The sequence below is a fragment of the Vigna unguiculata genome, chromosome 2 (assembly GCF_004118075.2).
Source record: "Vigna unguiculata cultivar IT97K-499-35 chromosome 2, ASM411807v1, whole genome shotgun sequence".
Classification (NCBI taxonomy): Eukaryota; Viridiplantae; Streptophyta; class Magnoliopsida; order Fabales; family Fabaceae; genus Vigna; species Vigna unguiculata.
In genome coordinates this window covers 28,362,178-28,377,928 of record NC_040280.1, presented here as the reverse complement: position 1 = coordinate 28,377,928, position 15,751 = coordinate 28,362,178, and the positions used below count along the sequence as shown (strand labels likewise).

General features: G+C 33.1%; 2 protein-coding genes across 2 annotated transcripts; both read left to right on the top strand.

The window, feature by feature from the left end:
- The first annotated feature begins 1,206 nt into the window (after positions 1-1,206).
- On the top strand, positions 1,207-6,016 carry LOC114173501. The gene is made up of 3 exons (XM_028057950.1): positions 1,207-1,744; positions 1,845-2,060; positions 5,661-6,016. The coding sequence occupies exons 1-3, from the start codon at positions 1,517-1,519 to the stop codon at positions 5,733-5,735; spliced, it is 519 nt and encodes a 172-aa protein (XP_027913751.1). The 5' UTR covers positions 1,207-1,516; the 3' UTR covers positions 5,736-6,016.
- Positions 6,017-6,886: 870 nt separating this feature from the next.
- LOC114174203 (plant-specific TFIIB-related protein 1) lies at positions 6,887-9,521 on the top strand. Its single transcript, XM_028058994.1, has 3 exons — positions 6,887-7,549; positions 7,844-8,002; positions 8,392-9,521. The coding sequence occupies exons 1-3, from the start codon at positions 6,974-6,976 to the stop codon at positions 9,142-9,144; spliced, it is 1,488 nt and encodes a 495-aa protein (XP_027914795.1). The 5' UTR covers positions 6,887-6,973; the 3' UTR covers positions 9,145-9,521.
- Positions 9,522-15,751: the final 6,230 nt, after the last annotated feature.

The following is a 15,751-nucleotide window of genomic DNA, read 5'->3' as shown; positions in this document are numbered from 1 at the left end:
TTGAAACCAGTCGAGTCGACCTTGATCAAAATTTGGTCGACTTGACCTTGACCCAAATTTGGCTGTATTCGATCGAGTCGGTCCTAAACAAAATTTAGTTGTATTTGGTCGCGAACGAAATTTTGTTGTATTTAGCCGTGTCAGCCCTAATCCAAATTGAGTCGAGTTGGCTTAGGCCAAAATTTGGTCGTATGTAATCAGTCGACCACGACCGACGAATTCAATTGAGTCAACCTCAACTGAAATTTGGCTGAGTAGGCCCTAGTCCAAATTTGACCATATTTGACTGAGTCGACTTTGGTCGAAATTTGGTTGTATTAGGATAATTCGCCCTAACCGAAATTTAGCTAAATCCAGTCAAGTTGATCCCAACCAAATTTTGCTGATTCGGCTCTGGTCCAAATTTGGTTGTATTCGACCAAGTCGTCCATGGTCGAAATTCAGTTGTATGTGGCCAAATTTTACAGAGTCAGGCTTGATTGAAATGGACATATTCAACTGAGTCTCGGTCACGACCCAAATTTGTTCACATTAGTCAAGTCAACCCTAACCAAAATTTGATCAAATTCGACCAAGTCGACATCGACCAATATTTGACTGAACTGGCCACGACTGAAAATCAGCCGAGTCGGTCCCATATTAAAATTCCTTGACCATAATTCTACTAAATTCAATTATGTCAGTCCTTAATTTAAAACAAAAAAATCAATTTAAATTTGTTTCATAAAAAATAGATTCTAAATTTTAAACTTGATCTAAATATTTAAATTTAGATTTAAATCTTTATGAAAATATTTGGATCTAAAAGTCAAACCAGTTTTATTAAAAAATAAATTTAGGTAAAATATTTGATCTAAATATTTAGATATAAAATAAAAATAAATTAATCATTAAAAATCTAATTCATAGTCACCCTGTTAATCTATTGTTAGTAATTCAAGAAGACAAATATCAAAAATGTTAAATTGCAATTTCAATACGAGACACCTAAAGAATATATTATTAGACGGTGCCGTCGGGTGTCGGTTGCCACAAGGAGCAATAACGGATACCAGTATTGGCATTAAAACGCGGAATGCAATTGCGTGAAATGGACGGTGATGATTGTCCGATATCATCTACGACCAAAGTCAAGAAATCAAGTGTAATAAAAAGTGGTGGCCCACACGATGTAGCATTGTCCCTTCCGTAGGAGGAAACACCAAATCCGTCATTTTCTTATTATTGCACCGCAACCGCATCGCAGTGTATCTGAGTAACAACACGGTCGCTCCAAATCTCATCACAAACACAAAAACAAATAAAACAAACCATCCATTCGCATTACCAATCGCACTCATTTTCTCCCCTCTTCGAAAATCCGATCGAGTTCGAAAGCGATGAAGGTGAAGCGTAATAGGTAGTGGCGTCGCGTCTCGTGTGAAAAAACACTATCGCATACACTACCTGAATTCACGTTAGGGATTATTATTCTTATTATTATCATCATCAAATAATTAATTAGATCGAGAGAGAAATGAAGGACGAGGAGGGGCTTCCGACCACCACCGCGGTGGCGAAGAAGGAACCATTGGATTCGGGTTTGTTTGGGAAAGGGAAGTATAAGTTTTGGGCATTAGCGGCAATTTTGCTTCTGGCGTTTTGGTCGATGTTCACCGGCACCGTCTCTCTGCGTTGGTCCGGCACTCTGAATTCCCTTTCCAACGATATGGATTCTCCCATCCACGACGATCTCGATGTTCTCGTGAGTCTGTTTTGGCCTTAGTATTATTATTGTTATTATAAGTGAGTGAATTAGGGTGTGCAGCGCAATGTGATGGGTGTGGTTTTGATGTTTTGCCCAGGAAATGGAGGAGAGAGAGAAGGTGGTGAGGCACATGTGGGATGTTTACACCAACAGTCGCAGGATCAGGTTGCCGAGGTTCTGGCAGGAGGCTTTCGAGGCTGCCTATGAGGATTTGACGAATGATGTGGCTGAGGTCAGAGATGCTGCAATTACCGAGATAGCTAAGATGTCTGTTCACTCCATTCATTTTGATCCACCTCCTGTTCAATCTACGGTCCGTTCTTCTTCTTCTTCTTCTTCCATCTTTTTTGCTCGTTCAGCACTCTCCAATTTTATTTTAGATAGGGGTTCAGTTTTGTCATAGGGTATTGTTTTTGCTCACTTAGTTATAGTAGGTGTAGATTCACAACTCGTGGTGATTGTTAAGGGACAGGAAAACTGTCTCCATTTTTGAACATAACTTAACTCACGGAAGTTTGATTCATTTTACTCTTTATTTTCTTCTCTACAAATGCTTGTTGAGAAGTTTATTATGATCTGTTTGTATTCATTAGCTTTCTTGCAAACGGGAATTTTGTGAGGATAGTTTACTTTGTTTGGAAATTGATTGAGGATTATGTAAGGCATTTCTTGGGTAGGAAATCTCCTGTACTTTTTACGCTGTTTATTTTGCCCAAGGAAAGGTGAAGAACAGTTTGAAATGAAAGACATACGAATCCACCTATTAAGCGGCATCTTTTTCCTTCTAGGACTCATGTATGGTGGTGCTTACGGTTATGCTGACTGATCAGTTATAATTTATCTGTTTTGATACAAAAATATTCTGTACAAATTACAACCACGATTTGCATGATATGATATTCAGTTTAAGGAGGTTTAAGTTACAAGTTATTGATAACTTTCTTGAGCAGTGCTATATATGCCATTATGGTGAAATAGACACGCTTGATTGGATTTAAAATTCTCTTAATTTCGAGCTTTGGTTGGATAATATAATATTGCTGCAATAATCTACTAACATCTTTTACCTTTAAGCAGTCTGGTTAGACTATCGCCTAACAAATTAGCAATGCTCCTCCTGCCCTTCTGTCTTTCCATTATTTTCATAAGGCTTTTGCATTTGTGATATCTGGGTTTGTGTGATTATTTGAGAGAGAAGAGTAAAAGTACAAGAAAGAGGGTAAGGGTATTCTCCAACAGACAAGACAAACTATAAACAAGAGCGGTGTAAATGCTCTCTACAAAGCCCGTGCTTTGCCCATCCTGTTCAGGCAGTGTAATTTCATTATATTAGCAGCAGGTGTGTATTTTTAAACCTGTGGGATAATAATTTCTTGTCTCTTAATATAAACTGCAACATTATCCATCTGCAGATTCTAAAAATTTAATAGGACATCTTAAACCTGTGGAGTTTGTTGAACCCTTCATAATGGTTTGGGATTGGATGAGTTCTTTTGAAGAGTTCTTATTGAATTACAAAATACAAACATCAAAATGTAACCAAAGCATGAAAAACATCTATCAAAGCTTGTGCTTTGTATGACTTGTCAAGCAATAAAAACACATTGATGGCTGCATGCGTATTATTTTGTATACTGTGAGCCAGGAATAGAGCCAGAACTTCTTTAGGCAAGAACAAAGTAATATTTTTTCACATATTTTATGGGGATCACAATATTTATGGTAAATATAGTGAGCTTAAAAAATTTGAGAGTGACCATGGTTCCTTCTGATCATCCCCTGTTTCTGCCCCTGCTGAGTTAATTCCATCTCGTTTCTTCACATAAAAGCCGCACATTATTCATCTGAATCTCTTTTAAGAATTTATGGAAGTATAATTGTCTTACTCCTATTAAATTTTTTGAATAGCTCTTTGTGATGAACTGGGTTGAGTACCCTTTTAGGAGTCTTTCTTGACTTGGATGTTTTGGCCAAAGTTGTCAAATTCAAGGATTGTAAGAGGATCCGAGCGCGGCTAAAAAATTGTAACTCGACTCATGAGTTACAAGTATACAAAAAACTATATTTATTGACCTGTGTATGAATTAGATATAATATAGACATGAGAAATAACTCACAATAAGATCCAATGCATAACACAATTAAACATAACAGAACACTCTCCAAAATGGCAGCAAGAGCAGAAGAAAGACTTAAGAAGAAAAAATACGAAACAGTGTCAAAGATGAAGGCAATGCCAGCGTTGATGCGAGAGTTGGAGATGATCACATCATAATTGTGAGTGCTACGATTGCTGATGACGATGAAGCTAGTGTCAGAAAAAACAATGTCAGTTCTGTGATGGTTGACAATGGTGATGGTTGTGTTGTCGAAGATGAGAGTGCGGTGAGAGTTTTTTTTTGTTACATTTTGATTTGTGAATGGAATCACCCTAGGGGAAAAGGGTCATTTTACAATTTGGGTTTTTTTCTTGGCTTAGGATTTTAGCAAACAAATGGTTGTTTTTAACTTGAACTGACTGCTCAAATGGATCCACGTGGTGCACTATCCTCTGATTTCACAAGCAACTGCGATCCTGGTCTGCCGTGTGTGCCACCTCTGTGTCTCCCTTGCTCTCACCAGTATTTTAGTGTACTCTCAATTTTAACAACATTGGTTTTGGCTACATTATTGAATTTATTTTCAATTTGAAACATAAGCTTATGAGTTTAAGGGGTTCGTACATCTTGATTTTATATGTTTGGTTCTTGTGTTTGACAAAGTTCAATTTTGGTTTTAACTGCTTAGATCTGTGACCTCTGAATTATTATGCTTAGTACCATGTCTGCAAAATGGCTGATGCAAACTTTCTTGCCAATATCTTTGCTGACATGGAGATGGTGTGATACAACTCCATGCTAGCAAATGAGTGGGCTGTATTAGCAGAAAATGTTGTGGGGCCTAATTGCATCAGTTTCAAAATCCATGAGAAATCGAAAGAGGGTGAAAAAGGTCATTATTGAAGTTCCTTTCATCATTCCTTTGATCTATTTCTATTAGGTGATGACTATTATACTTGTCAATTGTCACCACCAATTGGTCCATGTCAATCCCTTAACCCACATCCACATTAAATAAAAAGAAAAAATGGAGTAGTTAGATACTTTGTTATTTTGTTTAGTTTGAAATGCAAAAATACTTCTCAATTTTATGTTTTCAGAAGGAAATCCTGGCTCTATGGCAAATTTACTTTGTTTAACAGAAATTCTTCGTTTGAGTCGAACTTGCAATGTTCTTTAATTGAGAGCTTTCCCCCTTTTTTCCAAAGTGGATCGGTGATGGATAATTGAAAGAAGTAAAAGTAGCTCTCAATTAGATTGTTGAATTGGGAGATTCAATTAAGACAACGACACTGTAATAGGGTACTTAACAAAAAGGATATTGCTGGTTTATTGGCTTTCTTGTGTTGCATTTTACTTCATTGGTCTTCCTTTGGGATTTATTTTTCTATTTTCTGCTGTTGGTAGCTAATTTAGGTTATATGATCATCGTGTGACTCAAGGTAGAAACAGCATTTGCAGAGGCAGAGAGGGGATTGACAATTGAATTTTAATGTAGATGTAGATTAGCTTGCTTAATTATTCTGGTATCTTGATATTAATTACTTGATACTTTCTTACTTGTGGTATTTGACCATTGTTGTTAAGGGTTTGACTAGTTTATATTACTTTACTTTTTGGGGAAAATAAGTGAATTAGATTAGAGCTTGCTTGTACAGATGTAGGAGCTGATTTTTTGTTTTATAGTGGTCGTATTTTTCAACAGATATTGTTGGTCTGACTCATATGTGAAACCTTACTCTTTTCCCAAATTCAAATGTTGTCATTCCATTGCATACATCGTAGCCTGATGTGTGCATTTTGTACCATTTCAGAGTGCCCGAGAATTCAGCAAGAGCCTTGATCAAGCTGATAAAGGAAAAGAAGCAACATTGTCGAGGCGTGCTTAGTTTTTAGTGTGTGGAGCATTCAAGCGTCTGACCTATACTTAAAAATGCTGGAGTGCTACTAGAAGATTGTGAAGAGATAGTGACAGACGAATTCACACTCGTATTTTCACGTTTCCATCAACGGGGATAATCATGTATTTTATTAGGCTGTGGTTCTTTCTAATTTATTCAGTCTTCACGAAGTGAGGAGAGGTAAATTGAAAGACGACTTTTGAACAGACAAAGTCAACTGAGCATCTAAATTATAAATCTTCGATGTTTTATCAATTTTCTTGACTACAGCAAGTGAGGTTAGTACACAACATGATATATATTTTTAAACATAACATCTCCAATAAGAAAGGTTTTATAAGGCTTTTATGAGGCCTTATTTTATTTTAAATGGATTCCATAATGTTACATTAATTTTAAGATTCTTTTGTAATAATAACATTTGATAAAGATAATTAAGGTTTTAGAATTTTACTTTTTAAATAATATAAGTTTGTAATGTTTTGAGATTACAAAATCAAATGAGCATACTATTTCAATTGACGATTTGAAAATCAATTGGAAAATACGAAGACTTTAGGTACTCAATAAAATGGAACTTCTTAAAATAAATTTAATTAAAAATATTAAGAGACTTAAAATTTGATCAAGTCATTTTCTAATTTTTCATGTAAAGGATTATAATACAAAACAACAATCGAATAAAATCAAATATCACATTAAATGTAAAGATTATAAATATATTTAATCTTATAAATTTAAAAATTAAAAATATATTTAATTTTATATTTAAATTTTCATTAAATTATTTTGTTATGTTTAAAATGAGTCACGAATAAAAATATTGAGTGCTAAAAAATTATAAATTTTTCAAACAAGTTGTAATTTGATTTTTTTTTTTATTAATTACGGTGACATTGCTATCACCACCTTGGTCATTGTTATTTTTTTAATAGAAATAAATTAAATACACTCAATTTTATCATCAACTTAAAATTTAATTATTTAATTGTTTCATTTTTTATTTTTCAAATAAATATAAAATAATAATCATGTTATTCTAATTAAAAAAAGTCAAACATTAAATATTTTAAATAATAAAAGTTAATAAAAGTTTAATTTAAAAATACTCAAATATAGGAGATCAATTGATTGGCCGGTGTGCAAAAGAAAGGTGGTGAGTCGGTGAGAATCGCAGTAATAAGGTGCGAAAAGAAAAGCGGCGAGACTCAGAGACAGTAGGAAAAATGAAGTGCCCGTATTGCTCGGCGGCGCAGGGCCGCTGCGCGACCACGACCGGCGGGCGTTCGATCACGGAGTGCACGTCTTGTGGGCGCGTGATGGAGGAACGACAGTCGCATCCTCACCACGTGTTCCACATGCGCGCCCAAGACAACCCTCTGTGTCTGGTTACATCGGATCTCCCTCTCCCTCTCAATCAGAACGACGACGAGGACCCTTTCGAGCCCACGGGCTTCATCACTGCCTTCTCCACGTGGTCCCTCGAGCCCAGCCCACTTTACCTTCAGTCCTCCCTCTCTTTCTCCGGCCACCTCGCCGAACTTGAACGCACTCTGGAATCCTCCTCTTCCTCTTCCTCTTCTTCTTCGTCAACGGTTGTGGTTGATAATCTGAGGGCCTACATGCAGATTATCGATGTGGCGTCAATTCTAGGGTTGGACTGCGACATTTCCGACCACGCTTTTCAGTTGTTCAGGGATTGTTGCTCCGCCACGTGTTTGAGAAACCGCAGTGTGGAGGCGCTTGCTACTGCCGCTCTTGTTCAGGCCATCAGAGAGGCCCAAGAGCCCAGAACCCTTCAGGTCATTACGTTTCTGCTATGCTAACTTTCCATTTCTTTTTTCTCTTCTAATTAGTATTCTTCAACGATTGATTTCAATTTGTGTTTTCCTGATGAATGAACGCGTGCATTTACTAGAGTGAAAATCAACGGTCGGTCGTTTTTAGGGATGTGTGAAGGAAGAGTCATCGCACTCAAAAAAAGTAGCTAGCATTTGAGTTTGCTTTCAGTAGGCAAATACTGTATATTGGATGGCTCAAAACATGGAACTTATTTTGATATCAGTAATATTGATGCTTGTGTAGTGATATGGCAGGAAATTTCAATTGCAGCCAATGTGCCGCAAAAGGAGATAGGAAAATACATTAAGATACTGGGAGAGGCTTTGCAGCTAAGTCAACCTATTAACAGCAATTCCATTTCAGTTCATATGCCAAGATTTTGCACGCTTCTTCAGCTCAATAAATCTGCCCAGGTATCAACGACCACATTCAAATTTCATGGCCTCAACGTCATTTTGTTTTGAAATCTTGAAAGGTTTTATTTATGCCCACAAACAAAGATTCATTGAATTTTTCCATGATAAAAATAAATAACTGCTCGATCTCTCCTGCTCTTGCATTTGCAAGTTTCTAGTATTTTTTTCGTTGCTATTTTCTTTGTAAACTGAAACTTTGTTTTACACGGACAGAATAAAGAATTTATGTCCGTGACAGGATATACTTTTGGTATTGGTGATGTGTATTCATTACATTGGTAAACATTTGGATATACTTTGTTGTCTAAGCACCAATTTTGGTGCATTATTTTATTCTGTAGCATATATTACAGAATTCTGAGAACAAGTCCTACAATTTTTTTAAGGAACTGGCTACTCACATTGGAGAGGTCGTGATCAACAAATGCTTCTGTACTCGCAGGAATCCTATTAGCATCTCAGCTGCTGCTATATATTTGGCTTGCCAACTTGAAGACAAACGCAAAACCCAGGCAGAAATCTGTAAGGTGACTGGTCTTACTGAAGTCACTCTCCGTAAAGTGTACAAGGAACTATTGGAAAATTGGGATGATTTGCTTCCCTCTAATTACACCCCAGCTGTTCCTCCAGAGAGGGCATTTCCCACAACGATTATTGCTTCTGGCCGTACTTCAACAGCTAAGGCGGATGCTGTAGAGGCTATTTCTTCTTTGGACTCAGAAAAGTTGACAGATATTAAACCTAGCAAACCCAATGAGGTCTCAGGCCTAGTTCATCAGCCTAGAGTGAAGGATGAGGCTGAAGGTAAAAGCAATGCTCATGGAAGTCATTCCACGCTGAATCAACAGTCAGCTTTTTGGCAATCCCAGCTTCCCAGTGGTACCCACAATCATCAGAATGTCTTACAAGGAATGGATATTGATGTCTTGCAGCGAAGCCACCAACAGCCTGAACACATGGCAGAGGATACAAATGGTTCTGCAAACGGTAATTCCTTAAAATCAAGCCAACTTTGCAGTCCTCCTGCTTCGAGTGCAAGTTCTGTTATGAGACAATTTTCAGCTCCCCCTTCAGCTGGCCCTTCAAATGTTCGATTAGGACAGTCACCTAAGATAATGCCAGGTTATCCGGAGCACTGAAGAACAATGAATCAACGGTTGGGAAAATATAGGTTATTGTGCCAACACCTAACCTAGCACGTATAAAATTAGTTTGTCGCTTTTAAGTAATCTATTGTATATATACACATTATGTCATTTGATCCAATTCTGTGGTGTGAACTTGGGTGTGGTATTTAGAGCTAGAAATTCATTGATAACTTAACACCAAGGGTTTGAAACCTGTCTGTGTCACTGCTACTAGGGTTCATATCTTCCAAAGCACTGCTATTAGGGTTCACATCTTCCAAAGCGTGAAATTAAGGAAGAATGTATGTCTTTTTTGTTCAACAACTGTTTACATGGATGTAACTGGTAACCAAACTCTAATTTTTAACATGTTGCATTTCGACTTATCATTCAAACTCGTTGATTTTTTGATTATGGAAGTCACGGTCCCATGTATCTGATTTCAGATTTCGTTCAAATGTCGGAGTCAATACAGGACAATCTGAAACTAATGCTCTATGTGTATTTCGTGACCCTTCTCATCTCATCTCTGTTTCAATACAGGACAACCCGAAACTAATGCTCTATGTGTATTTCGTGCCCCTCTTCTCATCTCATCTCTACTCTACTCGAGGACTTAATTCTGAAGGGTTGTTCATCCATAGCGGGTCGAGTAAGAAGTGCATCGGTACCATGAGACAAGGTTATCTGTTACACCCATCCTATTTCTATACCTATTCCTATTCCACCCACTTTGCGTCCTCGTATTTTCCTGTTCATTTATTTAGTTATTATGTCTCTGATATTAGTTAAGTTGAAAATTGTGTGTGTAATGAATGTATTAAAAAAAGTATACAACAATGAAAATTTTAAAATAATTAAAAATCATGTACTCTTCTTAAATAAGGCAAGTACCAACATGGTTCCCTTATATACAGTTAAAAGAATTGATCTCTTTAACCTGATAAATGATCATGAAAATATCATTGGCGAATCGGAGTTGATATTTGATAGTTAAGGTAGGAAAAATAGGATATTTGTTGTACGTGGGATTCTCTCCACATCATACTATATAAAAATAAAGATCTATAATATCATTATCTTAAATTTTGAAGATAAAAGTGGTATCAAATGATTTATATATATATATATATATATATATATATATATATAATTAGAATCTCTTAAATTAATTATAATCAAACCATATGATAAAAAAAAAAACACTAACGGTCCTTGACTGAAGTTTGAGTTTCCGACGAACCAAAGGATAAGTAAGTTTAACCCTGCAAAGAGAACCTAAACTCATTCATCGATACTTGTCTGATCGAATAGTACATTGGTCTATTAAAGTTTGAACTCCGAATGAAAGAAGAGCTTTGAAGAACAGTTCAGATGGGCAAGGTATAGTGGTTGTAATGATGTGCTCGTCATTTTCGTCGGAGGCTTACTTAGCTGGTCCAATAGTACTTCAGCCTCCCAAGATTAGAGCTTCAAAAGAGCGAAGAGCTTTGACGAAACAGTTCAAATGGGTGAGATTGCGTTTGTGATGTTTTGCTCCTCGTAGTCTTTGGAGGCTTTGCTGGGATGTTTTAGTTCGTAGTCCTAGACTTAGAATAATGAGAGTCTCAAGTTTGGGACGAGGGTTCCTCTATTTTCACATTTTGGAAAAAAAATACCTCTCTAGTTTTCTATCTCTATTTGACACTTAAAGACATATTATTTTTATTCTTCTAGGTGATTTAATTTAAATTATTTTATATTTTAAAGTAAAAATGCTATTTTATAAGCGTAGGATAGGGGTTGGATGAAAATATGGGTGTTTGTCTATGATTCCATAAATTTACATATACTTTACATTTATTGTTCTATTTTATAAATAAAAATTCATTTTTTTAATTACTATATTATCTCTAAAAGTGGTTGTCATGTGATTCTATTGGATATCAAAAGAACATTTTCTTTTGGACAAACCAGTAAATGTGACTACATGACCTTTCGTGTCACTCAGCTGAGACAAGAAATCTTGTTTTTTTTTTTTATATTTCTCGACTACTTGGATGTGTTTGGGTTCCTGTTAAAAAAAAAAAGTTGAGTTGAATGAAATAAAAAAAATTATTTAACGAAAAATTTGTATGGTTTTGCTTAGAAAGCAACTTACATTTGACTCAAAGAAATAGAAAAAAAATATTATTAAACATTATTTATAACTTTCGATCTAAAGTAAAATTAGATTTGAGCTTTAAGATGTTAAATCAAACACACATTTATCAATGTCACACTGATGTTGTGTTTGGTGTTTGGATCTTGATGAGGGGAAATGTTGTAAATAAATGGAAGAAAAAAAAAAGATAAAATGTGAAATTGGTTGGATTAAAGAAAAGAAAACAAAAAAAGTGATAACAAATGAAAGAAAAATTTATAAAATTTTGTGAGTATTTGATGAATGTTATAGATAAAAAAATATTTTAAATTGATAAAATAATTAGATTATAATTTTATCCTGTGGTTAAAATTAATTTAATATAAAATATAATTAGTTTTAATTAATTTAAAATAAAATGAGTTATCATTTAAAATAAAAAATATTTGATAAAATTAATCTAAATAAAATGTGAGTAATTATAATTAAATTAAAATAAAATATGAGTGATTAGTTTAAATAAAAAATATTTTAATTGGTCAAATATGAGTGATTAAATTATAAATTTTATTATTAATATAATTAATAATAATATTATTTTTAACGTTAAATATGATTTTAATTTCTTAATTTTTATGCGAATTTGGATTTCATCCCATTCTCAAATAAGAAATTATTTTTATTTTTAAATTTTAACAATAAATAAATCACTACAAAAAAAAACTGAAATTATCGACAATCAATTTGTCGTTAAATCAACATTATTGATGGATTAACGGTCAAAAATCTTTCAATAAAACTCTTGTCAGTAAAATTTTACCGACAAAAATCATGTTTCGTCAGTAATTGCAGATCAAACAATTCGTCAATTACCTAAAATTCCATCGGTAAGTAACTTGCATTGTTCATCTTCTTCCTCTCCCTTTCATTTTTTTTTTCGTTTTGTTCTTCTTCGCCGTCGTCGTATTCATTGTTGTCGCCGTCGTCTTTTTCTTTTTTTTTCTTCTTCTTTTTCTCATTTTTCTCCTTCATCTTCTCCTTCTTCCTCTTCTTCTTCTTCTTCTCCTTCTTCTTCTCTTTCTCCTTCTTCTCCTTTTCCTTCTCCTTTTTTTCTTCTTCTTCTCCTTCTTTTTCTTCTTCTTCTTCTCCTTCTTTTTCTTCTTCTCGTCTTTTTATAAGGTGAGCTTTGGACGCAAAAATTTTCGCTCCTTTTACCGACGAATAAATTTGTCGGTAAATTCATCGATAAAAAATTAAATTACTGACGGATTTTAAGTTTTGTAAGTATCGACGAATTTTATCGATGAAAAAATCCATCGACAATACAAATTTGGACAGGAAATTTTTCGCTTCTTTTACCAACAGATTTATTCGTCGGTAAATTCATCGATAAAAAATTTTTAAATTATCGACGGGTTTTACCGACGAAATAATCTGTCGACAATACAAATTTGAGCGGGAAATTTTTTGCTCCTTTTACTGACAGATAAATTTGTCAGTAAAAAAATTTGAATTACCGATGAATTTTACCAACAGATTATTCTGCCGATAATCCGTCGATAAAATCTGTCGGTAATTCAAAATTATCCACTAAAACATATCTGTCGATAAAATTTCGTCAATAATTTTAGTTTTTTTTTTTGTAATGAATGTAGTTTTAATGATAAAATGATGTTAAAATATTGTTGGTGTGGTAAATGCGTTGTCACTCTTTTCATTTTCATTCTTTCATTTTCATGGCCTTTACCTTCTTTCTTGCACTCTTCTCCACCTCTACATCAATGTTACATACTTGCTCCTCAACACAAACCCCTCCATCATCAGAGCCTCCTCTACATGAAAATGATGCTTTTTCTCACCATCTCAATCCAAATTCAAATAATTCTTTAGGTAGATATCAAAACTATCAGTTATAGAATTCTACAGCAAATAAAAATAGTGAATATTTGCAACCAACATACTTCCATAAAAAAAAAATAGAAATACCAAGACTAGATTAAAACGAAGTTGAAAACTTTATCCCTTGAACTAGTCAAAAATCAACTAACTTAAGCACTCAAATACAAAAAAATTTGCTAATTTCAAGTCTACATGCACTATCATATTCTGGTGGCACTCATACACAACAGTCAACGCTTGTAGCATCCACCTTTTAACCTCAACGACGTCAACACCACCTTTTTTTTATCATAGTAGTAAAGGTCGTTTATGAGAAACTCAAGCACCACAACTACGTCCTCCTCCTTGCACTAAAATAACTCGTGTAGAATGACCACACTTTAGAATCCTTTCAGGACTCTTAGGACAATTACGTCCTCCTCTTTGCACTAAAAAAACTCGTATAGAATGACCACATTTTGGAATTCTTTCAGGACTCGTAGGTCTTCGATTTTGTGAGATGTTGATTATAGGAGAGGTCATTGACATGAACACATATGTGTTAATACGTGATATTGTTATTTATCATATGAGCAAATTTTAACCTCGTTTGGTTACATAACTATACTCATTCACTAGTAAAGTTTAAAGATGAAAATATTTCAAATTAAAAAGAATATATATCTAATTTTGTATAAAAATTAAAAAATTTAAAATATATATATATATATATATATATATATAAAATATGTCTGATAATCGATTTTGTTATAATCAATAATTGATTTTTTTTTACTTCTAATTCTAGTCGTGGTACTTTTACTATTGTTTAGTTGCTTTGCCTTCTCCTCTCGATACAATAGCAAGGATTTTAGAGTATCATTTCCTCGCATTTAATATAACCAATTATGTCTTGTATATATCCATCCATATACAAACAAAGTAAAACATAAGCTCTAAATTTGAGTGTCTTTTTGTTTTCAAATTTGGGATTTTCAAAACCTAGAGTCAAATTTTGTGATGATGAATGTTACAGACATGATTGCAACAAAGCACACCATTATGCAAGCCTCACCAATAAAAAATGAAACGAAGAAAAACATAAGTATCACAATAAAGGAACGAAGAAGAACATAAGTGTCACACAAAATTCAAAATTACAATCAAGGAATAAATAAATTAAAAATGAAGAAAGAATGAAGATTAAAACATGCTCTTGGGGAGGAAAGAACAAAGAAGAAGGTTACACTATTTTTCTTACTTTGTTCAATAAATGACTTTTTCAAATCTGTACATAATATCATGTGTAAATAATCACTTAATTTACCGATGGATATAGTCACTGAGGATAAAATCCTTCAAAAATTGTTCTCATATCATGGTATCAACATTTCATAGTAGTTAATTTTTTTTTTTTTTACATTTTTAGATGGAGTTGTTTGATTTTTCTGTTATTTAGGTGACATTGCATTTATTTTGAATTGTCATTACTTGCATATCTCACAAAAATTAAAATATGATTTAAGTAGGTTTTAGACTTTGTATTGTCATTACTTCCATGTCCAAAAAAATAAAATAAAATAGGGTTTAATTAAGTTTTAGATTTGAGTATTTTTAATTAAATCTATATTAAAAAAATATTCTATGAGTATTTAAAATATATTTTTTAATTGAATTTTTATCTTCATTTGAGATAAAGTGACAATTTGATTTTGTAATTTCAAGTACAGTATAATAAGAAAAGAATGATTGGAACCTTAAATATCTAAACCTAATGTCATTATTCTGTGTCTCCGTATAGTTAATTTGATTTTTGTTTTAATATTTAATTTATAAAAATAACAATGTCATTTTTATTAAAATTCAATAACTTTACATTCTTATTATCTAAGTTCGTTTTGCACTTTACTTGATAGTTTAAAATCAAATATTTCACTAAATTATTAAAAGATATAAAAAATTTGGAGACTTAATAAATCATAATATAAACTCAATTAAAAACAATTAAATTTGGAACACAAAAGAAGTAATGAAGTCATTCTTTCAAGGACATGTTATGTTGACACTATTTTTTATACTTCCATTTAACAACTCTAAAACCTTTTTTTCTTAATTTTTTATATTTATATTTGTTAATTAAATATAATATTTTATTATTAAAAAGAACAGTAACGTGGAAATTAGAGAAAATACAAGATATTAAAATATAATTTTCCTTCTTTTATTTTTTAAATTAAAATACTAATTTAGTCTCTGATGCAAGGACTTAAGTGAAATTAGTCTTTGTGTCTATGCTTCACAGTTAAAATTCACTATGACTTCGTGCTTATGCTTCACCGATTAATTAAAGTCTGCTGATATTTATTTATATAATTGTTTCGTACATGAATTTGCACTTTATTTTATAAGTATTACGTATTTTATTATTTCGTAGATTACATGTTATTTATTTTATAAATGTTAAGTATTTTATTAATATTATATATGGTTCGGTCAAACTTTAATTTATGAAAGGATTTTGATTTTATTGTTTTAACATTACTATCTTTAATATTAATAACTCCAATATTAAAACCCACATAAAAATACATTCAACTATTATCTTTAATTTATTAATCA